At 42.4% G+C, this 24,841-nt stretch overlaps 1 protein-coding gene across 2 annotated transcripts in view; it reads right to left on the bottom strand.

The window, feature by feature from the left end:
- Positions 1 to 24,841, bottom strand: part of CREB3L2 (cAMP responsive element binding protein 3 like 2) — a 75,380-nt gene that overhangs the window by 6,871 nt on the left and 43,668 nt on the right. Inside the window, exons 3-11 of one of the 2 annotated variants that reach the window (XM_041487475.1) lie at positions 17,573 to 17,739; positions 15,833 to 15,920; positions 13,911 to 14,092; positions 13,083 to 13,229; positions 11,320 to 11,378; positions 10,137 to 10,205; positions 2,682 to 2,781; positions 1,650 to 1,776; positions 742 to 967 (exon numbers count right to left, since the gene is read on the bottom strand). In XM_041487475.1, the coding sequence (XP_041343409.1) occupies positions 742 to 967; positions 1,650 to 1,776; positions 2,682 to 2,781; positions 10,137 to 10,205; positions 11,320 to 11,378; positions 13,083 to 13,229; positions 13,911 to 14,092; positions 15,833 to 15,920; positions 17,573 to 17,739 (1,165 nt within the window). The remainder of the gene's footprint in view (positions 1 to 741; positions 968 to 1,649; positions 1,777 to 2,681; positions 2,782 to 10,136; positions 10,206 to 11,319; positions 11,379 to 13,082; positions 13,230 to 13,910; positions 14,093 to 15,832; positions 15,921 to 17,572; positions 17,740 to 24,841) is intronic. The other variant, XM_041487476.1, reaches the window with a different exon arrangement.

Genomic DNA, 24,841 nt, shown 5'->3' with positions numbered 1-24,841 from the left:
TAATGCTAAAGAGCCATTCAGTATTTACCAGCAAGGTATTTGTCAGTTAGCTGTGTCTGGTAACATACTCAATTATACTGAAGTAGTCATCTCTTTGGTTCTAGGCAAGCAAAGGCGCAGCAGAAAGAAGTACACGTATTTAAAACAGCGACTGTCTCTTTTCAGAGGCCTGCAAAACTTACATTTATGCTAAAAAAAAACCAAACAAAAAACCATCCCTTACACTAATGCTAAAAGTGAGGGAACTCAGGGTAGGAACTTAAGTAATTTACAGATAATTTTACATCTCTGTCTCTTGAGACTGAGTCCTGCAAACTTTCTGCAGTAATGCTTTAGTAAAATCACTGCTGTGAGAAATTCCAGCTCTTCATGTCCTAACCTCATTGAAATTCCAGTGAATCACAACCTCACACTTCCATACAACTGCCAAAAGCTTATTCCTTTGGGAAGTACATAAGTAAGTGCTTTAAAGAAGTGGGTAGGCCCAACTAACAGGCTTACAGGGGTTAGGTTTCTGGCAGAAGTACCAAGTTTGGTAGCTGTATTACTACAATTCTGATGCAAACAGTTTTCCAGAGCTACAGTGACTTTGCCTATAGGCTCTCCAGATAAAAGCCAAACTCTTGCTTCACGCTTCATGGTGCCCAGCACAGCTGAGCTGCCAGTCTAACCTATGGCCTTCAGGCACGAACAAGAGTGACAAAGAACACCCGTGTGACAAGCAGCCTACCCTGCACTCACCTGTGCTGCTGCAGGCCCAGCAGCACTGATTTCTCTAGCCTTGTCTCGTTGGCTATTGTGAACTGCATGATATCATCTGGCTGTGTCCCTGACACAGCTTCCAGGGACAGTGCTGTGAACTTGGAGGGGTCTGTTTGCCTGTCACTGCGATCTGCAAAGGAGATCGGGCTGGATGGCTCCTCCAGTTGTTGAGGCTCTTCATAAATTAATAGGCTTCTTGACCTCACTGCATACAAAGACAGAAGGCAAAATGAGATGAGCAACAGACAGCTCAGAGAACAATCCTGGTCATTTCAGGAAATGGGAACTGTTAGGGCAGAGCCAAAGCTGCAAAAGCCTTTTCTTTTCATAGTGATTAACTGGCAATTTGATAGCTGAAGAAAGAAACCACAGGAACGGTCTAGGTAGGGATCAAGAAGCACTAAATTATTCAAAAAACAAGAACAAAATTAAATAATAACTTTGATAATACATTGGTTCATTATGGTTATGTAATACTAACAGTTTCCCCTTCAGTCCTTGGACTCTCTGGTGACACTGGCAAAGAAAACAGCCAATGAAATAATTTGTGCATTTTAACAGTATGAACATCTGCTACCAAGTAGAAACCCTGCTACCTTTCACAGACCACTAACTTTAGTTCTGCAAACAGAGGCAAAAAATTCTTTAAACAGAAGCACCAAGCAGGCTACTGGGGAAAAGGTTTTGCTCATTTTTATGAAGTCTGCTGCCATCAGCATAGTTTGCCAAGCTATCCTTCTTAGGAAAACACAGGTATATATATAAAAATGGCCATTTAAGGAGCAAAAATGCATGAGGTGCTTGAGAAGGGGGTTAGGAATGGGTATGGAAAACAAGTGCTTAAGTATAACCAAGCAAAGAGTAAGACTGGGATAGCTGTCACTTACCAATGGAATCTGTGTAGGACTCTGGTGAGGAATGCTGCCTGGGCAACACCATCTTTGTAGCAGAAGGATATGGCCCATAGCTCTGAGAGAAGCTGCCAAAAACTACTGCAAAGCACAGCACCACCATCTGGCAAAGGGAGGATGCAGGAGAGGTGAGTGCACTTGACCCACAGGCGCTCATGAGAACTGATACTTTACCAAAACAAACCATTTGAAGCCATCCTCAGCACTGCACACCTAGCAAAGGCACCTATACAATAACAATTCAGTGCTTCAAAGGGCACATTTCAATGCTGGGGCTCGTTTTCAATGTCTGCACCATCCTGACCAGCTGCCTTTTTTAATCACAAGGCTGACATACAGATAAAGCTGCCATGTGTGTCTTACAGGCACTGCTGAGAATTTCCAATATTATTTCTGCTGCTGGCCCCAGTTTTGCTTCCAAGTGACAGTGAGGCTAGACTGGGAGAACAGCTTATGCCTTGTAAATTATTTCCATCAATTTACAGCACTTTAGGTATAAAGGGAACTTGACAGCTGAGTGTAAGGAGGGAAAAGGAATGGTTTCATTCTACTAATTTTCTTATCTTGACTACTACTACTAAAATAGGACAGAGGTAGATTTACAGCCTCAGTCATATTTTGATTTGGTTGAGCAAGTTTATTTTTATTAGAATCAAAAGCACTGAGCCCCAAAGGTCACCCTCATTTTCATTTTACAACCCTAGATACAATTTCCACCATATAATACTGCAGGAAATAATAAAGTGAGTCCCTTTGAAGAGCATTGCTCCTTCTTTCATCACTGCAGCACCCAACCAAAAGCACAGGCCCAGTCTTCTCCCAAACTCAGTACCTTCCCACAATCATTAATCTTCATCAGTCACAAGTCTCACCTCCCTCAAAATTGTTAAATCATGAAAAGGAGTTCCCTAAGCTGCAAATTTGCTATTGAGAGGCTTTGCAGAACAAGAGATGTGCCTTGAAAGAGATTCTCCTTCCCTTAGAATCCCCAGCCTTAGGGACACTCACCATAAGACAGGTCCCTGTTTGTGTGCTAGCTGCCTTACACGAGCGGGACACTTTGCCAGCAACCATGGCTTGGAGTCTCTGCAACTGCTGCAGAAGTGTTCTGGAAAGCAAAGACAACAGACAAACATCACACACACTGACTTGCTTGTTGGTTAAATAGATTTTTGTTTCAAATTCCACACAGGGCAACAATACAGCATTTAGGATAAGGTAAAAATAGTTAAAGTCTTCTCTTTAAAATTAATAGCAAGAAATGGTTTTAATTTTACAAAGTTTTTACATGTATTAGCACTGAAACGTTCAAGATTTTTTGCTTTTCCCTCAGCTTAGGTCCCTGAACAATTACTTCTTTAGTACTTTCAGTAAGCTTTTATAAATAAAATTTGTATTTTCAGTGTTTCTATAGAAAATGGCACATTAACAACTGAAACTGCTTGCATGCAAGTAACCAGTTGCATATATAAGCTGACTCTACGTCATGAACTCAGCAGGAGTTTTGCCATTATTTTTAAAGATGCAAAATCAAGTTTATAACTGCTCAGTTAGTTATCAAAACCTTCAACTGCTCTAGTCAGTAATCCAGTTGGTTATCAAAACTCTCTTTTCCCAAAATCTTCCTATTTAGTTGTTTAGAACACATGCTGGCTGATTTTTAAAGAGAAGAACTTAAAAAACCAGACATACAAACAGGCTTCATTTCTCACATTCATTTATTAAATAAAACACTTTCATACTATTTGTTAAATTCTTCAGAGTTGACAACAATTGCAGATGCTTCAAGTGACTACTCTGATTATGTCTTTCCTCTTTGGAAACAGGACCTCTTTGAGGTCCCAGCCACAGTGACAATTCTCTTGTGGCTGGATTCAACAGTCCCAGACCAGAAGGGACTTTCTGGCGGTTTATTGGGTTTTTTTTTTGCTTTTTCTGCTGTAGCATCAATTACTACAGCCAGAACACAAGTAATTTAAATGGGAAATGATCTCAAAGTATGATTGGTACAGGATTTTCACAGCAGTTTTTTTAACAACCTATGAGCAACCCAAATGCCTGTCCTCAACACAAATATAGTATAATTTTGTATCAAGATGCTAAACTTTCTATTTGTTCCCAAGTTTACTTTTCACTTCTCCTGTAAGTTTCACAATCTGCTGTGGAGGATACCCCATAGAAACTCCAGACGACAGTTTCAGAGGCTGTTACGTCAAAAGCTAAAGCAAGAGGCAAGGTCAGGATGTCAGAGAAAATAGAAGGAGTATTTTAAGACCAAACTGGCTAAAAGCTAATTGTAGGACAGACCCAGAGGTGCCTTCACAGCTCAATATACACTGGTCTGCCTATTTTCATAGATTTTTTAAATCATCAATGCTCATTGCTAATTAGGGTTTAATGAATTCAAGGACTTCAGGAATACATTCTGAAATGAGCACAAGGCATTCTCACAGCACAGATTTATCTGGGCCAGCAGATCCTTCTCAACTTGTTAAGAAAGGATATCTTGAATGCTCTTGAGAGCATGGCTTACTCTGCAACTCAGTATTTAAAAAAGAGAGCGATATGCCCAATGCAATCCTTTATTCAGTAATACAGAGACCACAGGCAAATTAAGAGATACAAACAGTGTCCACCACCCAAATGAGACCATCCTAATTCCCTGCTCCCTTTGGCATCTCTCCCCAGCTCCTCCTGACATCCACTGCATGGCACAGGGTTCACCAGACCTGTGCACGTCATTTCCTGGCACAGAACACCTTGCCCATAGTATTCCCGCCACGTGCCACCAGCTGCGTTAGATAGCAATGCCCTTTAAACCCTGAACTTTCTGGGTTATTTTGGAAGACTAAATTTTTCCCCCATTTCAGGCCTGACTCACTGGGCTCGATGCAGAACAGCTCTGCAGAGTGAAGAGGAAGGAGCTCTACTCCTCCTCAGCTCGGGGGCTGGCAGCAGCAGCAGCCTTGAAATGCTGATCATTCTTGCCACTTTTTGTGGAGGCGTCAGTGAGAAAAACAGCTAATGGCTGGTGAGGAAATCAACAGAGAAGAGGCAATTCTCCTCAGTTTGTTCGTCTCTGCCTTTTCATGCTCAATTTAAAAAACCTGTTGGGCAGAGTGGGCCCAGAGAGCTGATTACAAAACAGTCTCTTTGGAAAGTGTAATTAGGCAGGTATTCTATAGACAGAGGAAGATTCATCCTCCACCTTATTTACCAAATACCTTCACATAAAATGTCTTTCTTCCCCAAGTCATTTATCTGTTTGAGCAGAGCTACTGCTTTCTTCTCAACACACAAGGACTCAGTGTTTGGAGCTGACAGGATACAGGTGCATTTGCAAACTGTGAGCAAGAACTGAGGCAAGAACAAGAAACAAGTTTGATCAGAGATGACATCAATTTGTCCTGCCACTGCCAAAATGCACTCCTTGGTGCATTTATTCTCTGTTTGAATCTGGAATGGTGGAAGACTGGATTCTGAGGTTCAAAAAGATTCAAAAGATTCCCATGCAAAAGCTTGTGACTGGACAGATGCAAGGGTGATCTGGACCAGGAGAGGCAAAAGGAGCAGATCTCTACTGTTCCCTCTAAATACCAGTAGAAAGGCCACAAAAGCTTTTAGTGGAATACACTGCCTATGGCTAAATCCTAACAGGAGAAAATGCAATCCCAAGACAGCATGCTAAGGGGGTTTGCACCCACAGGGATTATTTTCACTGTGTCTGACACGTTTTCCAGGGATATTCAATTAGAGGGTCAGTTCTGTAGGAGGTGTGAGTGTGCTTTCACGCTTCTCCCTGCCAATGGAAGCACCTCACAGGAAAGCTGTAAAGTGACTGAAGACTCCTGCACTTCCTTCCACATGCTGCCAGCAAACTCGGTCTGTCTGTGATGTCTTGGTTCTGGTGCATATTCACATATATTCATCTTCAGAAAAGGCTTTTTCTCTACCAAAGTATGGAGCAAGTCAAGCCTTCCCTTCTGCTTCCAGTGATACTTAAATTAAGGAGAGAAAACTTGTCACTACAGAACCACCTGGGAGACTTCCTCAAGTCACTATTTCTGTTTAAAATCTAACATTGATGCAAACAAACAAAAAAACAACCAAACAAGACATCTTCTAGGGGACACCAAACACTTTATCCTAATCAAAAGTTTTTAGAGGATTATTCCTATTGTGTGAGGAACAAAACCGAATTCTGATAAGAAGAGAGCAAAAAACATTCTGTCTTTAATTCTACACAGAGATTCCTTCTCTGCCTGTCCCATCTGTAGGAAAGGGGACAAATCCCAAAGTAAAGTTTTAACTAAAAGACCACTTAAATTCACTATCTTCCCTCATTTGAATTACAAAGAAAATCTCTAGCAATTTTCCATAGAAGATGTTTCATCATAAAAACTTCTTGATCTGAAAGTAAGGAGTTACTCCAGGGCTGCCAAGCTTTGTCAACTATTGTAAGGGTGGCCTGAAATTAGGTGCAAGATATCTCACTGCAACTTATACCTAGATCCTTTACTCCTTGAAAACTATTTGCTAAAATGACTTTATCAGTTTCAAATGAAAGCACAACCAATCAAACCAGTGAAGTCTGGCAGCTTTGGTGCTGATAAACCCTTGGTGGGTCAGACTCATGTGCAACTTGATCTTTAGGTGACTGGGAGCTGAAGAAATGGAAGAATATCCTATGTTTATTTACAAGGCACTGCCTTTAAGGTGCTTGTTAGTGCAGATCTGGCTACTGGCAGACAGCTGGCTACTGTTACTCCATGGAAGCAACTCTGGCAGCCACTTGCATTCATTGTCCATATGGGACACCCTCAACCACTGGATCCTATGTCTATCATTTCTCCAGGAAAAGAGATCATCCCAGGGAAGTGCATCGTTCTATTCCCTGATGGAGGCTTTGTGCAGCCCAAGCCAGAGAAAGATACCAACATGAATATGTGAAACTTGGAAAGAGACAAAGGACTACTAGCCGGGGGCAAATTAAACAGTATAAGAACTGTGTCATCGAAGCAGTGTGTGTGGACGGGGAGAATCTGATCTTAGCGAAGACAGGTTCCACGTTCACCCGCATCACTGCCCGGGGGTGATACGCTGTCCGTTTTTGGTGGTGGCTATCGCACTGTTACTGCGGTCGCGAAATAAATCTTATCTTTCATCTTTTTATTAAAAATTGGCTCACTCGCAATTTTTCATTTATAACAATCAAGATACTTAAAAATACAGACTCAACGAGTGAGAAGCAAAAGCACTTCTCAACACATGATACCCAGAAACACATGTTTCAAAACTGTCTTAAAGCCCAAACAGAGCTCCCAGGTTAGAGAATGTTTGCAACTCTCAGGATCACTGGCAGTTCCTGACTTTGGTCTCAAATGTGAGCGGGTCAAGCCTTCTTGGTGACTGGGACAACTTAGTTCAATACCCAGCACCAGCTTCTTCTCACACCCTTTGCTTTCTGAGAGAGCAGTGTCCCACATGCTTAGATGCTACTCAAACCAATGGTTCACTTGTGGCTATAAGACAAAACAGGTAAGCATGTAATAATGTGCTTCCTTAGTTTTAAGAAAACTGCCTAGGAAGGAACTTGGATGGGTTTCTTTTAAGGGATTGAGTCACACAAATTAGGAGAGGTAACATATGTTAGTGTTCTAATACTAAAGCTGACAAAAACACTGCACTCACCCACTCAGAGTAATGAGAATTAAAAACTCTGGCATCTTGATCCCCAGCCTCCTGCCTTGCCTTTTAAGATGTGTGAATGCCAAGGGAGATGCTCCTGGAGGCAGTTTTTTTGACCACACCCGCACCTTTGACATTACATCTTTTCAAACCCAGATTTTCAGGCTAAGGCTGGCTTTCAAGGAAGAATCTTCTAATTTTTTTCATGTTACTGAGAGAAACGAAGGAAAACTTTTATCAGAAAAAAATTCTAGTGTTTCCATGGTTTGGAGCCAGATTTTGAAATGCAAGCAGGGTTTCCCTGAAGTCTTAGGTATGTATCTATGCAAATGTTTTCTATATATAGATTAACATACTCTTAAAATCTGATTGCACATACTGAAAGGAAACTGCTGTTCAACAGTTGTATGTTTTGGAAATTGCTCTTCAGTTCCTCTCAATCCAGCTAGACTACACAAACATGATAGTGACTGACAGTAATAGATGTTCATTAACATTAGGTAAGCAACTATACCCCAACTTTTCAACAAGGTAAAAATCCAACTTTGTCTACATCTACAGTTGAAAGCATCATTTTAACATGTAATCTTATTTTCCTGTTATCTTTCTTCCACTCTTACAGTCTTTCACAATGGGAGAACAGCTTTGATGTTTGTAGATCTAATTTTAGATAATATGTTCAATAATGTCTTCATTTTTACTGAAATGAATACTCAAAAGTTACAGCTAAAGTCAACTAGGGCTCTGCTTTGGGCATATTAAATAAGATACATGTGTGCATAACTGTGCTAGGTACTTTGAGAAATAAAGTCCTAAACATAAAAAATCAGGCATCTGACACACCAAACTGACACTAAATAATTTTGACCACCACTGCTCCAAACTCAGATTCCTGACTGTATGTAGGAGATGAAAGTTCCAGCTATAGGATGCTGTGAAGACAAGTTCTGAAACATGTGAACGGTTTCTGGATGTCATTCCAAGGCTCCGTGCAAATACCAATGAGGAAATGAGACATTTTGAATTCACTGTAGGATGTAGATAATGTACATTAAACCAGGGCCTGGACCCATTCTCTGAATGAGACAGTTGCACAATTATACAGTAAAGAGGAAAAGTGGCTTTTTGGAGTTAAGGTGAAAAACTCTATAATATGATATGTTACAAAACTGAAGTTTGATGAAAGCAGGCACTTTAACAAATTTCTCAGTACTGCACACATAAGCCTTAGCAGATTTTAGACTCAGTTGATATCTAAATGGCCAAAACAGCATTGCCATCAGTTAAAAGAATTTCTGTGCAGAAGGACGAACATCTGCTTCTCTGCATGAGATTACAGATCAATATCAATGCTATTGCAGAGGGAAGGAAACAATGCAACTCGTCCCACATGGCCAAAGTATGAATGATTTGGAGATCATATCACTTACCTAAAACTTTTTAGAGCATTTGGCATGAAAGAATTAAGATAATCAAATAATAGGTAAGATGCCAAAGATCCTTTCTGAAAGGATGGATAACACCAACAAAGCTTGAGTGCATCCTCAACAGCTCAGAGATGAAAACAGCTGGCCAAATTTATCTTAACTGGGGAAACAGTTGATAACATGTTGTCCCCAAGGAGATAATCTACAGCTGCACCTTTTCTTAAGGGAAGTTGGCTTCAGTACCTTCTTGGACAGATTCTGGGTGAGACATCTCTACTCCACACCTACAGAATAGTTCCTGGTTCTTTTATGTCAGACCATGGAGGATGACATAAGAGGCACAGAAATGGCTTGGCTCTCTTCAAGCAAGCAGCAGATGTCTTTATGCATGAGCAGTGTGTGGGAGACACTCTGCAGCAAGTCACAGTGCTACAGGGCTGGCTTCATGAAATCAGAGATTGGATCCAGAGAGTAGAAACAACACATGCCACTCAATTAGCAATACACTGCCTGCCAGATCAGCTCTAGGGCCATTTTCCATGATCGTGGGTCTTATCTTCAAAACCCAACCTCCCCCCACACTTCAGTGTCATCATCATGCTCCTTGGTAGTATTCAGCCATCACTGCAAATGCCCCTAACTGGGAAGTGTTATGGGTGGGCTCATCTAGTACCTACTCACTGGGATTTGCCATACTGAGCATAAGCCAGGATTGACACTGCACTCTCAGCTAACATCGAATTAAAAGCTTAGCTATTCAACATCTTCTGCCGTGTGTCTTTCGAAAAAGCCACCACTGAGTCACCCATTTTTTCAGAAATTAAGAAGAAAGAAGATGATTTTCCCCTCCAAATGAAGAAAATTCTGGGGTGTGAGATAGTTAGAAGGGTGCACAATAATTGCAATGACATCAAGTAGTGCAAAAGGAAGTAATAATGACTCTTGAGTTTCAGCACTGTTAATTCTGGAAGCATCATGTCTCAGGTTAAGGCTTCCTGGCAAAATTTCACTAAATAAAGACAATTGGGAGAGCTGGAACGTAGGGGCTTTTTTTGTTTTGTACTGCTAATTACATTCCCTTGGGCAGTGAAGGAACTCAGAGAAGTGTGCTAAAAGGTTTCTCAAGCACACCACAGGCTGGGGAGGCAGTTTAAGACATGACATCAAAACCTCCATGCTTTACATCCCACTGCAGTCACAATAACTGGCCTTCCACATCTTTCTGAGACATGAACCCCATCAGACACAGCTATTGGTCACATTTCAGTTGATCTCTTAACCTCCAGATTTTCACTTCTCATGGTAATATCCGGCTATCAAGTTTTGTTTGATGATATCCATACCTTACCTGTTAGTGTTCTCCAGGACTTCAACCTTCTTACGCAGCTCACTGTTTTCATTTGAGCAGGTCTCAACTCTGGAGACAGCACAATGGAAGAGAAATATAAAAACATCAGTTATTTATTCAAGTGATTGTAAAACAAGCCAAACTTGCTTTTACTGAGAGCTCCATGACTTTGCCTGCATTTAAAGAAACAATTACACCAATGAACTTCAGTAGTAATATTTAATCACACTTCACAGCGTGAAACACAAAGCAAAAGTTGCATTAGCTGTCTGGCAAATGCCATGCTTCTGAAATCAGAGCCTCAAATTTCAAGCTTATGAGGTCTAATAAGCCACGAGATTAAGGACAGTGCTCAAGACTGTCCCAAGATACTACCCATTTCCAAACCGTCCCTGGAAATCCCCAAACTAAAGGACATTGTCATATAACATGTAAGAGGTCCAAAACTCCTAAGAAAACAAACAGAATCCTGAATAGCTTCAAGAAGAAAAAAGGGAAAAGAAAATATCCTTGATATTTGGTATGCATGAGGTGGAATTTCAGAAGAGTAACTCTGAGGAAGCAAGACAGAGCTATAAAGAGACAAGAAAAAAATGGAAATTACATCAAGGATATCACCAAAGATGGTACAAGGGTTTTAACAGAACCATCTGGCGAATTGCATAAGAGTAATACTAGAATATTCATCTCCTGGAAGAAAGATTCATTTGGGATATAAATCACTAACTGGGGGTTTGGCTCCTGCTTGCTAAGGGAAGTCCGTGGGTCACATGCTATTTTCCTGAGTCCTGCTTATTTTCCCAGGCAGTCCTGACTCACCCACTTCCTATTTCTGTTTTCATCTGCACTAGAAGACAGAGCTTACTCACTCTGGATCCATCTTTCCCTGAACACTGCCGGTCCACTAGGCCAACACAGTTGCCTGAGGTGAAGCCAATGCAGCTGGGTCTTGCCTAATTTAAGGTGTGAAGTGTTTGCTGGCACATTAGCGACCTGCTGCAGGCAGGCACAGTCCTGGCCCCGACAAGCAGCTGCCAGGAGCAGGGCCTTTTCTCAGTCACTACCACGAGATGGCAGCTGGCACTCTGTGCATGGAACTGTCCCAGCAGCCACAGCTGGATCCCTTCCCAGTCCCACAGCTAGTGCTATTGGCCTGCTTGAAACAGGAAGGAGGCTGGCTTACTTTTTTTCCAGACTGTCCATGTATTCTTTCTTTTTTCTTCTACTTTCCTGGGCAGAGATCTAAGGAAAAAGGATGAAAAATACCAAATATTTGCATAGAAAACAAAAGCATCAGAGACAAATTAATAAACTGGTAAAAAGCCCCAGTGTTATTGGATTCAAGCATCTGTCTTGTTCTCATTCTATTCTTGGCAAGCAAAGCACTGACTTGATCTATTTCCACATTCTGAAACAAGGCTCCTCCTTTCAATCACACAAAAAAAATCATCCCCTGTTAACCTTAAAAAATAAATCAGATTCATCTGGAGAGAATATCCCAGGACAAATATAAAAGGATGATCCCAGGATGATGTCCTGCATCCAGGAGAGAAAAAGCCCATGAATGTATTAGAAAACAGCTTTGCAGACAAGGACATGGGGTCCTGATGAACAAGTCAAACAACTGTCAGCAGTGTGCTTCTGTTGGAAAAGCAGCCAACCAAACCTGGGTCTGCATTGAGGAGATTGTAGTTGGCAGGTCCAGAGGAGTGGTTCTTCCCGCGCTGTTCAGTGGCTGCAAAACCACAGCTGAGTACAGCAGCGCAGTCCATGGCTCAGAAACAAATCCTCTGGATGTACAGAAGCAGGCCCAGAGGCAGAGCTCTGCTATAATATGCATGCCAGAGCACATGACATTTCAGGAAAGGAAGAAAAAGATGGGCTTGTTCAGATTGAAGAAGAGAAGGCCAAGGAGGGAATCTGATTTATTGCTGTTTTCAACTATCTCGTGCAGCAGAGATGATGTCAGAGCTCTCAGACGCACACAGCAAAATGGCAAGAGGCATCAAATACAAGTTGCAGCAAAGGAAATTCCAGTCACACATTAGGGATTCTATTTATTTGTTTTTACCACAAGAGTGTCCTAATATGGGAACATGGTGCCCAGAGACACAGAGGACTCATCATCCTTTGCAGCAGTATAATGTGACTGGACAAGACCCTGAGCAACCTACCCTAAGCTGACCCTGCTTTCCAAGCCAGGGCTTTGACCAAAGGACCTCCAGATTTCTCCTCAATATAAATGACTCTGATGCTATGTAAGTGGTACATGAAATGCACAAGATCACTTGAGAAAATTTTGAAAAAACACAGTACAAGACCAAATTCCAATTTAGTGTGTCCAATTTTACACCTCTATCTGCAAAACCAGTAGCAGAACATAGTAACCACAAAATGTGTGCTAAAATCCCCTAGAACAAGTGAGCTGGCTGGGTCTGAAAAAAATTGCATTCTTTCCTATCACTAGGATCTTCCGCATGTGAGAAGGAAAAAAACCCCAAACTTGCAGGGCTTTTGGCATCCTTGGCATCAACTTTACAAGTTACTGAATTCAGTGATCAAAAGACTAGTGCACTGCAATACAGAGTAGTATTTTAAAACAGGAAACAGAAAAGAACACCTTCCTCACCATGCAAAGAATACAGAGCTCTTTGCTTGCCATAAGGGTAGGATTGTTCTGATTTTTAAATGGAGCCAAGCCACTGCAACTTGATACCCTGCCTGCTAAATACTCTATTGTTAATGGGGTCAGGTAAATACCTACACTGAGGCACACTCACACTGACAGACAATTTGATGGATGTGTTTAGGAACAAAGAAAAGCACTTTGTTAAAAGACAACTTACAGCATTCAACAGTACCACGGACCATTACTGCAGAATTCTGCAGCATTTTTTAAAACGAAGGACAAGTAGGAACTACCCAGCAAAGCTAACTAAGATTTACCTTGTTTTTTATTTTCCTGCGGATTTTCTTTAGAACTTTCTCCTCTGCTTTTGTCAGGGGCAGTTTGGTAGGGATTGGGTAGCCCTCTGCTATCAGCGTCCTCTTCTCTTCCTCTGTCAGGATGAGGGGGCCAGTCCCCTGTAATTTCTTCAAGAATCATAGAAATGAAATAAAATGAAACAGTAAGTGCACATAGTCCTAGAAGAAAAGATTGTTAGGGAGGAGAGGCAGGAGGTCTCCCACTTCAGACAGGACTAGGCCTACTAGAACAGCCTCCTGCAATTGGGAATGTGTGGAAGACCTTTCAGGTAACTTCCATTCTGAGTTCAAACCTTTGGGACAGGATTCCCTCAAAACAGTTGTTCTTGACCCAGCTCTGTCCACACTGAGGCCAACGGTATAACTGCCTTTGGCTCAAACAGGGATAGAGACACATGAGAAACACTATTGAAAATCCCTCCCTAAAGATCACCACCTGCTAATGACATGACAAGAGGACAGATGCAGATCTACCAGAGACAGGTCAACCCAGCAGGGCTGGGCCCTAAGGCAAAGGACAGTCCCTGATGGGATAAACACAGTCCGTGATGGGATAAACCTAATAACACTGGTGAACCCTGTCTCAACTTGGAGGAGAGGCACATGCTGTTCCCTGTGGGAACAGAACAGACCAGTGAGCAAGAATTACCGGATCTGCAGTTTTGACCAGACATGAATTCATCTAAACAACAATACAAAGTTAGCAAATCTCTGTCAAAACCAGTAATTTAGAAAGTTAAAAAAAAAAAAAAAGACACACAAATGATGGAGAAAGCCAGCTCAACTCACATGTGGTGCAGTCAGGAGAGGGGAATTGGAGAGCATCGAAGCTGTGCGCGACACAACCTTGGCCGTGGCCTGGAGCTGGACTGGGCTGGAAGGAGGGAGTGACCGAGCTGGGCTCTGCCCTCCTTCAGAGTCACTGCCATGGCTGCTCGGAGGGGTGGGAGGCAAATGCAGGGCATCCACTGCTAAATGGCAACAGAGACAGAAAGTAACACAAGGGTTTAAGGTGTCGATTCAAATTGTCACTAAAGCTGCCACCACCACACAGTTTCCAGGACTAGGAGTGTCTGCTAAAAGATGGATCAAGCAGAAGTGACAACTTGGAAGAGGTTTGGAGCATGCAGGTCTCCAAAGAAGGAATGAAACGCAGCAGCTATCTTTAGGTTTGACAGACAAAACAGGACTGTGTGCATACGCTCCAGTCACTTCTACCTACACTTCAGCTCCTTCTTTTTAAATGCTTTGAGGTTCACATATAACGTAAAGTACAAGTTCCCGGTTCCTGGGAAACCACATTAACAGAGGGGCCCTGAGCCAGCATACTTTCTCTCCAAAAACAATAGTATTTTCTAACTTTGCCACAGATTAAACAATCTGCCAGTATTTGCAAGGGAAGGGATCACATCCAAGGAGTTACATGATCAGGAAGGAGAGAAAGGCCTCCTAAGGACACGATTTGGCACAGCTGGGACATGACTGACAAACTAGTGACAGCAAAGGCTTCAATGCACTGATGGAGCAGGAGCAGCACAGGCAGCCACCACAGGAACCTCTCTCATGCTGTCTGTCCAGGGGCCATAAGATAACCTCAGCTGCAGCCAAAAGAAACTGCTCTAGAATTGTCAAAGTGCTGCTTATGATCAAAAGGGTCTGGACCAAGAGAAACAGGGCATGTCTCACCCACTCTTACTAAATGGACAATTTAGCAGATGCTCAAAACAGCCATAACTAAGTCACTTTTTCTCTGAGCTAAATTTACAGCAATTGAATTTTGAAGTAGGAAGACACAGGACTAATTTGCCACCTTCCACTTCTGTTATGCTATGCAAATTTGAGTTGAAAAGATCAAATGGGTGGTGAAGGAGGATGGAAGAAAAATAGTAATAAAAAAATCGATAATACTCTTTTTGTCTCACACAGTAGCTCTTGCAGTTGCCAGAAGAAGAAGCATATTTGAAAAACAGAAAGGCCCTTAATCCCACAAAGTGAGCAAACAAATCTATACCTGCGTTGAGATAAAACCTCCCTTTATCCACCTGCTACATCATTTGCTTCTCTCTCTAGAGCAGTGCTACTTACCCACAGAAATTAATTCACTAACAGAATATCAAGTGTTTCTAACGGAAATGCAGTTATCTGCTGAGATCTCACACCAAATATTGGCTCTTCCAAAGTTTTCTTGGCTTTGTGTTTAGCTTTCAGGGTAGGGATCTTTCCTCCTCCTTTCACATTAGAGTGCAAGGACAAAGAGATAATGATTGTTCTTCCAACTAATATGCTACAAACAGATTCACCTAACTTGTATTTTCATATAAACTCACATCCTGCTTTTGCATCAGAGGTTAACAGTCAAGTTTCTTATATCTTAACTAAGTCTCCTCAAATTGCTTTCTTTTCTATCCTAAATAATCCTGTACTTGAATAATTCAAGCTCCCTTCAGTACAATTATTAATATCTTACAGAGAAAAAGGCATTTTCTTTGTGATGAAAAAGGAGGGGGAAAAAAAAAGAAAAAAAAACTTCACATAAAGGCTCAGAGAGACTCTGGCTCTTCAATAGCCTGAGCTGAATCCCTATAAAATGACAGCTTCAGCCTAAAATCTGACATGGTGAACGAGAAATCCAAATACTTAATCAGAGTAAAGTACATTTATTGTACTTGCTGGACATCTACTCCTACATTTTCATTTGATATTTAACAGACCTTCTTTAGAAGAGAGGTTCAGGAACTGATCCACTTCATGGGGCTCCAGTTTAATCTCTGGAAGAACTTTCTGGGTCAGTGGTTTCATCTAGAAAAGAGAAATTAACAGCATGAAAACCTGGAGTACACATCTTAAAAATCTTAATAGAAGGACACCAGGATTACTTCTCCATAAATGGAGAGGTTTGGTCTCCTCCTGCTCTGCCACAGGCAAAGCTTTAACTGCTTCACACACTTTGCTAAACCAGGCTACAGAGAATATTGCCCTGACTGCTCCCACTATGGCTTTTCTTTTTATTTTAGCTAAATATACTACTATATTTAGCTAAAATAAAAGATTATGCCTCAGAGATGACATTTCAGACTGAAAGCTAACATGTAACCCACTCTAATTACTTCTCTTAGCAACAGAGCTGCTGCTAGGATTTGCTGGACTGCACGGTCTGTTTGAGCAAGGACAGGAACACCCCCAGGAGTCAGGGAGAGCCTCTTAAAGGCCATTGTCATCTGGGAGCACGAGCAAGGTGCCAGTCACTGAGCACCAGGTTTTGGGACCCAGGTTCCTTTCACAGTGCTGAGGAGCAGGAAAAGAGACAGTCGCTGCTGACTGAAGTTTGGAAGACACCTGGATTGCCCCACTGACAAGGCTGGGGCACCAGGCTGCCAAGCTTTGCCCAGAGCCTGTCTGTGTGCTGCAGTGCCAGGCCTGAGGAAGCCAGTCTGGCACACCAGCAGGCTAACTGCAGCCAAAATCTCTCTCAGTAACCTGTGAAACTAATCCATGCAACAGCAATGAGCCACCAGCAGCTCCCAATATTCTGCAAATCACGGCATCCCAAGCAACAGGATGACTGTGTCCTGGGAGCAGCACATTCAAGCTAGGAGGAAATTACGGGAAACTTGTGCTAAGCTTTCTTCAGTTTCTCATAAAACAACTTCTGTTGCATACATTTCTGATCCACATGCAAGTGGAAACATTTACTTTCAGCTCCCTCCAGCCTGACATTGCATCCTGAGGGCTGACAACAGCCATGCTTCTTCCTCTACTGGCTGGGGACCCTGGTGAGCCACCAGCTGCTGCAGTTCATTCTCCTTAACCCAACCACAGCCAAACTAAGCTCTTTAGAATGTCCACTGGCCGCTCCAGCTGTGGTCAGAAAAGCATCACAAAGCTCCTTGTGAGGCTGGTTGGTCCAGAAGTAGCAGCAGCTTGAAATGTCAAAGCTTCACAGATCTGGCAAAAGTAACTTTGCAGGCAAACAGGGAAACTCACCAATCCATCCAAACAAGGAGTCCTGTTCTGCTTAGGGGAAGGCACTGCAGCATAAAAGTAAGGTCTTATTAAAAACACTTAGCTTGTCACAAGCTTCATAGAGCAAATGGATTAGGCAGCTCAGGTGCAACTGGTTCATTAGAAACTATTCAAATATTTCTAAAAACCCAAGAGCCCCAGGCTTTGGGGCTAGCATAGAAGACGAAGTTGTATACCCAACCATTAAGAGCTAAAGATGCAGATAACAAGCTCTTACAGCAATAATGGGACACCAGCAAACATTAAAAACCATTAGAACAGACTTCAGTGTGCACCCCGAACTGCCAAGCTCCGGCACCAAGGAGGCTACATGTAGCTTCCATAGTAGCCAAGGCGGCTAGTATGTACTACACGGTGTACACTGCTGCACTATGCAGCCTTAGGAGAGCCTGCAGCTAACTGCACAGAGAGAACAGAGTCTGCAGTACCAGGGCATCTGTCTGTAGCTCAGGCTGTTCCCCCTCCAGCGACGTGGCCATGATGGTGAGACTGACTGAGGGAGCAAGGCCTGATGTCTCACAAAGCCCTGGCTCAGTCTTTATTGCAGCTGTTGTAAACTCTGTAGCCAGACACCATTCCTCATTTTCCAGGTCACCTGCCAGGGAAGGAAATTGGATACCACATGTTTAGATCAGAAACAGAAAGACTACAAATGAAAATAATGTCATTCCACCTTCAGAGAAAGGAAACAAACACAGAAGACATTTTAGTCTATCAACAAAACTCTGACCTTACTATTCAGCTTTCAGTCAATGCAGACAACCATGCCATTTCAGGGCTGTAACCTAATCCTAGCCCCAGGATACACAGAGGAGCAGCGAGGAAAGACACAGAGCACTAATCACTGTACATTGCTGAAAGCTGTTAATGCGTAGCAGAACAAGACTAAACAAGCCACTGGGTAAAGTAGCCAGAGAGCCCTGTCCTAAACAGCTTAATGCCTGCTGACTCAGTTTTATTCCTCCTTCTGCTTCTTCTACTGCTTGCAGGCAGTAAATAGCTCAAATGGTGGGATTATACTTTTAAGAACAAAGTATTTGTCACACCATTAACTTCATTTTTTTTCCCCCAAGGATTCATTTAGTAGGTGCAAAATAGAATATAGGCTTTGATGATGTCACAGGAGCACCAGTGCCATGGTGATCAGGCCGATTTCCTCCACAGAGCCTCTGGGAAGTCACAGCATAGGATGAATATTTTATCTGGCAGCAATGAAACACGCGTCATGTGTCCGCAGAATTATCCCCTAACTCCACTTATTGAAAGCTCCCTAGTCAAGAGAAAGCCATGCAACCTTTTTCTAGACAAAGCTGAAGGGTTTGCCCAGCATTGTCAAGCACTGGAAGAAGGTTGGCATGGTAAGTTTAGCTCCCCATTTCCATTCCATTTCCATTCACTGTTTTACTTGCTAAAAAATTACTTATTTTCCCAGGTCTGAAGTATAATAGAGTACCAAGAACTTAGAAAGACTCAACCTTTGAAACAATTCCACAAGGCTGTTAACAACCCCCTTTAAAAACACAAAGTAATCAAATGCATTTTTGTCAATTGCAATTCTGCCTTAGAAAACTTCCTTAGTCTTAGACTTTAGTCTTTCCTCTTGCAGAGAATATCCTATACCAGGGGCACTGCATCCCAGCTGCATGGGGCACAGTCCTCTGCCACGACTGAGCAGTGGTTGTAAGAGGCATATCCATTAAATAGAGCAGCTGGAATCTGAAAGGAAATATACACAAAAGGAAAAAGAGTGCTGATCTTTCTTTCAAAGCTTTCTACTGCCTTCAAACAAAGTCTTTAGTGCATATACAAAATTAAAAGAGAGAGAGCAAAAACATACACTGTAGGGCTGGCAAAAGCAACAGAGCTCTGAATTAACTGTGTGCTGCACCAACATCCTGGGAGGCAGCCATGGGCTGTGGCTGTGACACCAGCATTCTGCAAGGCTACACAAGACCCTTCATTCACAGCTGAGTGTATAAAGCTGGTGAGATGTCAACAGAGCAAACAGGTAACAAAAATAAGAGTGGGCTTACAGCCTGGGCTGCTGTGTGTTCTTGCTATTAAGACCACACACACACACATGGAGCACACAGGCACTGGGCAGAAGCTGGGTGCCTGGAGGAAGGGAGAAGAATGTACATCTCCAGTGGTAGCAATTACTTTGTGGTGGGGCCTAATCTCTACCACTGGCAAGGAAGGAGGTAATTTGAGTAAAGACACACCAAGGAATTAAAAATGAAAAATATGTATCCTGTAATCAGAAGCTCAAGAACAGCAAGGGCAGCACTCTGCCAGGTTAACTGCAGAGTAAGGGCTAAACACCATATTTAAACTTCTGTAGAGCTTACTCCCAAAGCTTCCTGGGAAATGCCAAAATGCAAAAATAGAAGTATTTATGGGGAACAAACCAGGTAGGCTTGTCTAAATATTAACTCAGGAGAGAGGACACTGCTCTTTCAGGAGAGAGGACACTACCCTCCCCAAGCTTCTCTAGTCGCAACACAAAAGCACAGCTCCCTCACAAGTTGCTGTGTATGCATTGTTCAGGTAAAACCTTTAAAGTGGTACCTGCCTGGAAATCCAGAATCCCTTGGCAAATGCAACATTCAAATGCCTGTTTGGATAACTTGAGTCAAAGCTGGCCCCACATCACCTTGTGCAGAGCCTCCCTTTGCTGCCCCTTGCACCTCTGGGTCGAGCTACCCCTGGAGCAGCACCATTGTGAAGGCTATGGATAAACTAGAGCTATTAGTGAAGCCAGTAATTAGCCCTTAATTTTCTTAAATTTGTATCCTCATGAAAGTAGAAGGGAAATCCAGCCATGGGTGACCAGCACATGGGTATGTCCTCTAAGGCTGCACTTTATGATGTTTATCACCTCTAATCCCCAGGCTCATCACGAATATTCAACTGCTCTAAGACAGCAAGATATGCTGACCTGTGGCTGGTCACTTCACTCCTCTGGAATCCTTCATTTTACTCCTCTGGAAGCCAACTTTGCTGATTAACCTGACATCCCTGCCATCACCACTTAGATCTGCATAAACTGCTCAGAGTTATTCTAGGCTTTAAGCCAGTCTAACCAGTCTGCAGGGTTACAGATGGTTTTCAGCGACAGCAACACGCTGCGTTTAGCACTGAGAGAATTCTGAACAACTGCATCTGGCACTTTTCTGACACTGCCTCTTACAGTGCATGGTGACAGCTGTCATTCCAGATGAACAATCCTGTGAAAGGAAGGGATGGAGGACTGGTCAAATCTCACCTTGATACGCTCCTCCCCCCCCACCCCCTCCCCTTCTGCTGCCGTCTTTTTCCACGCCGCAGTTACACATTCCCTACCAAGATCAGGGAGCGTTGTGCTGCAAGTTACTTTCTTTTGACACATTCTAGTTTCTGAAGTCACCAACAATCCCTCTCTGCTCCAAGGGATTTCCCACTCTCCTTTCTCCTCTTCCTGAGCACAGCAGGTTGAAATTATCTGAAAATCATTCTTAGTTTACTCTTACAATAGTTCTTTAGCATCTTAGGATACTCTGCCAAGCACTGTACTAGCAGAGCAAAGTGGCAACCCTTCTCCCAAAATCCTTCAGAATGTAACACAAAATGAGAAAAACTTAGGCGAAGACGAAAAATGGAGCAGGCTAATAGACCAGTGGTTATACAGAGAGGTATGGCACACCCTCCAAGACGAGAGTATTTCTGATAGAGGGTTACAGAGAACCACGAGAGAAGTTTCACAGAATAATGAGAACAAGAAAGAAGGTGCATGTGAAATGCTGATATGAAAAAGACAACAGGAGCTGGCTCAAGAGACCCACTGGAGGAAAAGGGAGGTAAGTGTCTTCTCCAAACCAAACCAAGCAAGACATGCTGTGGTAAGAGTAAATGACTGACATCAAGAAGTTGGAGGTGCTTATGTTTATATCTATATTTGACATGATCCAGGAGGTACATGTGAACTTTTGAGTCACAGTCCAAAACAAGAAGCTGAGAGTATGATCTCCATGATGGTACGAATTCTAGACAAATATGAATAGGGCAACACTGCATCCTCAAAGGTGAAACAAAATATGCTGCAAGTCATTCAGATATTGAGACAAGAAAGCCTAAACAAGAGATGTGGCTCTCCAAATGGCTAAGAACTGTCACTTTGGTTCTCTCAAAAAATCTCTTCTCAGGCTTCAAAACAGTACACTGTTGTCACAGGCTTCACAGAGCCATAGATAAGTGATCCTGGCTGTCGGTTCCCTCCCCATCTGAAATTTTCTACAAACCTCAGAACTCTATCATGCAATGACTGTTTAGATGAGTAGCATTCCCCTTTACCTACACTTTCCTAAGTCAATGAATGCTAGGCATTTTAGCAAATGGAACATGTAATTTAGGGAGTCCACACAGTACTTAGCAAAATCCCAGTTAACACTTCTACATGCAATCCACTAGTGCTGGTAAATTGCACATGTGAACTGAACATTCAGGTTGCAAAGCACCCAAATATTAAGAAATACCTATGAATGTTTAACTCAGTGTCCTTTTGCACATCAAATACACCTAAAAATAGGAATGCTTTAATAATGTGACCTAACAATTTCTCTACAGAGCCCATGTTTTATCCAACAAGCAGAATACATGGTGCTTCGCTAATTGAGAAGATATTCCATGTTTTGTTCTTTGCAATGTCTCATGCACAGTCACACCTCTCCTTTACTGAACACAATCCAAATTTTGTTCCCACAGGGCTATTTAATTCCCTCCTAGGGAAATACTCCACAACCTGAATTCATTTTCACAGTGGAGCTGAAAATTCAAGTGAGACATGGGGAGACTAAGGCCAAAAAGTAACTAGTAATTTAACATGGCCAACTGGAGACAACTTGAGAAAACTGGAATTGGATTTTTCAGATGATTTAGCCCTGTTACTACACTTGATCAAAATCCAGCACGCTTTCAGACTGGGCTGTGAGTACCTACCACTGCTGCAAGTTAAACATCAGAGTTTCAACTTTGTCATCCAAAAAACCCATTCATCACAGCCACCCAGGGTGTGTGACATATGCACCTAAGATCTCCTGTGTCCAAGACTAAAATTACATTTCTTCAGAAAGCTTTTGTGTGCTTATTCTGTCATCAAGCTTGTGCCTCTTCTCCTGCAGACTTGTTTAGCACACATCTTCCACTGCACACCTCACACACTGTGATGATGACTGTCAACAGAAATGTGCTCCTCCAAGCATCACAGCTCTAGCTGTAATCAGTGAGTGTGATTTAGGCACACATGAAAAACACACAAGCAACAATGGCTGTGTTTTTGCATGTGATAATTAATAGATATTATTTCTGTGTTTATAAAAAAAAATTAATATATCTGTATTTATACACATATTTTAAAAATTCTACTTAGTCTTTTAACAAGACCATGTGCAGCTTTCTAGGATATTCGTATCTCTCAGAAGAACTGCAACATTTTGTTTCTCCTCTTATTCTGTGGACATGGTATGGAAAGGCAGGGTAGGCAAAGTGGAAAACAAGGTGAAAAATGCTTACCTCAACTGTACAGTTTTTCTAATATCAGAGTTGTCAGAAAGTTTTGCTTTCCTTTTTTATTTCTATACAACTAATTCTTCAATCTTGTCCAACATACCACTTCCTTTCTGTGAAAAAGTAGATCTTCTCCAACACTGACTAAATTTCACCCTTTCTGATAGATGTACAGGAAAACTTACAAAATAACTAAAAGGGTGTCTCTTGCTCCCCACATTCTTTTCAGCACTCTTCATTAAAGTATACAGAGACACTTATTGCTGGATAATTAAGCTGCATGTGCATTTATTGTGCATTTTTAAATAAATGAGAGATGCACTCTGCATCTCACCCCCACTCCTCTCAAGTACAGAGAATACAAGTACCCAGAAAAACAACATGGGTTTCACCTTTTTTTCCCCTGCAGCAAAAAGTAAGATAGCACCACTATGTAAACAACCCACATGAAGGGTGTACCACTGAACCCAACCTTTGAGGGGAATAAAAGCCTATACTACCATTATGGATCCCCATCACAGAGAACAGATGCATGCACTGCATGTCATTTCAAACCAGTGTGCATCACTAGAATCATCAAGGGATATATCCTTACCTGTATCACCAGAATGAAGAGGCAACTTTTGCCTCCTTGATAAAGTTCCCTGTTCAAGTGATGGATAAAGTAACTAAGAGAAAAACAAAACTGAAAATTTAAGGCAACCACAGACTATCAGTCAAAGTGCTCTGCACAGGTATCAGAAAAGCCATCTCTGAACAGGGTAATGCAGGAAGTTCCCTAATGAGTCAAAGTGCTCTCCAGCCAAGTGCACTTAAATAACCTCCCTCTTCAGCTGTGTTACAGATTTGAACAATAGGGCTTCAACTAATTCCTTCTGGCAGACCTTACAGTGCCACCATTGTACCACAGTGCTGCATGCACAGCCCACCTGGCTTCGGCACAGCCATGCCATGGACAACCATCTGCAGTTTCAGGCTCAACTCACCACATGCTAATGACACACTGTGATGCAGAGGGTGCTTAAACTGCACCCAGGGTCCCTGTGTGCAAAGCTGCCTTTGGACTAGTGTTCAGTCCTCACCTGAATCCTCTCCCTGAGGGGAGTGCCTCTATACACGGAGCAGTGGGACCTAGGGGTGCTCACCAGCTCGGAACAGCTGCCAGCTGGGAGCCAGCTAACTGCAAAGGGAAAGCACCTCTTGGAAAAGGCTCACAAGTTGTTTGTGGGGAAAATGACTACTTGATCTGTCAGAGAAGCACCTCTAGAGCATGAGCCCAAAAGGGCTTCTGATGCATACATTTTGGGCATGCTGCTGGACATGCTACTTTCAGGGAAGGAAGTTCAGTGTCCACAGCTTTGCAGTCTGAGCCTTTCCCACCTCCCAAAGGCAAATTGAACCTTTCTGGAGAAATAACTGCTTCCTTCTCACTCTCCTGGGTTCAGATGGTTCTCAGTGCCCAGCTCTGGGCTCACATAACACTCTCTGTCAGACACAAGCCCTGTTTATTACGCCTGAAATGCTGAACTCCAACGCCTCTACCTCTCCCCCTCTCTCCTTTGGGAGGTGAGAGCCCACATTCATGGACAAACGGTTCCTCTTACAGATTTTCCAGATGGCATTTCCCCCTCCCAGTGCACACAGGCTCCCACCGCAAATAATGAAACCAAAGCCCTCAGAACTGCTGGGACAAAAGAGATACTGTTTGACTACCAAACATTGGGGTCCTTTCTGAAGTGCCAGGAAGGGAAAATTAAATAAAGGGGCAAAGATGAGCAGCAGTAATACACAGTAACTACAATGCATAGCAGAAATAGCTTTTTTTTCATAACAAATCATCATCGTTCATACCAGCATCCCCTCTTTGACCAGCATGGAGTCCATGTAAAACCCACAGATAATTTGCATCACTTTCAAAGTTACTAAGATAGAAACAAAATCATATCACCTTTATATACATGAGAGTCAGGCACAGACTGAGGTGGTGGCTGGATTTACAGCGTTAAGGTTGGATAACATTAAATGTCCTATATAAGATTATTATTCTTTTTCTTTTAAGGTATGAGAGAGTTATCCACAGAAGTACTGTGGTCAAATAAAACAGTTCTCTTTCAGGTCCCAGTTTTTCTCCTCACACCCCACACAGATGCTGTGAA

This window comes from Pyrgilauda ruficollis, unplaced genomic scaffold (assembly GCF_017590135.1).
Source record: "Pyrgilauda ruficollis isolate IOZ18807 unplaced genomic scaffold, ASM1759013v1 scaffold80, whole genome shotgun sequence".
Taxonomy (NCBI): domain Eukaryota; kingdom Metazoa; phylum Chordata; class Aves; order Passeriformes; family Passeridae; genus Pyrgilauda; species Pyrgilauda ruficollis.
The sequence above is the reverse complement of the archived record's forward strand: the minus strand, read 5'-3'. Positions and strand labels throughout refer to the sequence as shown.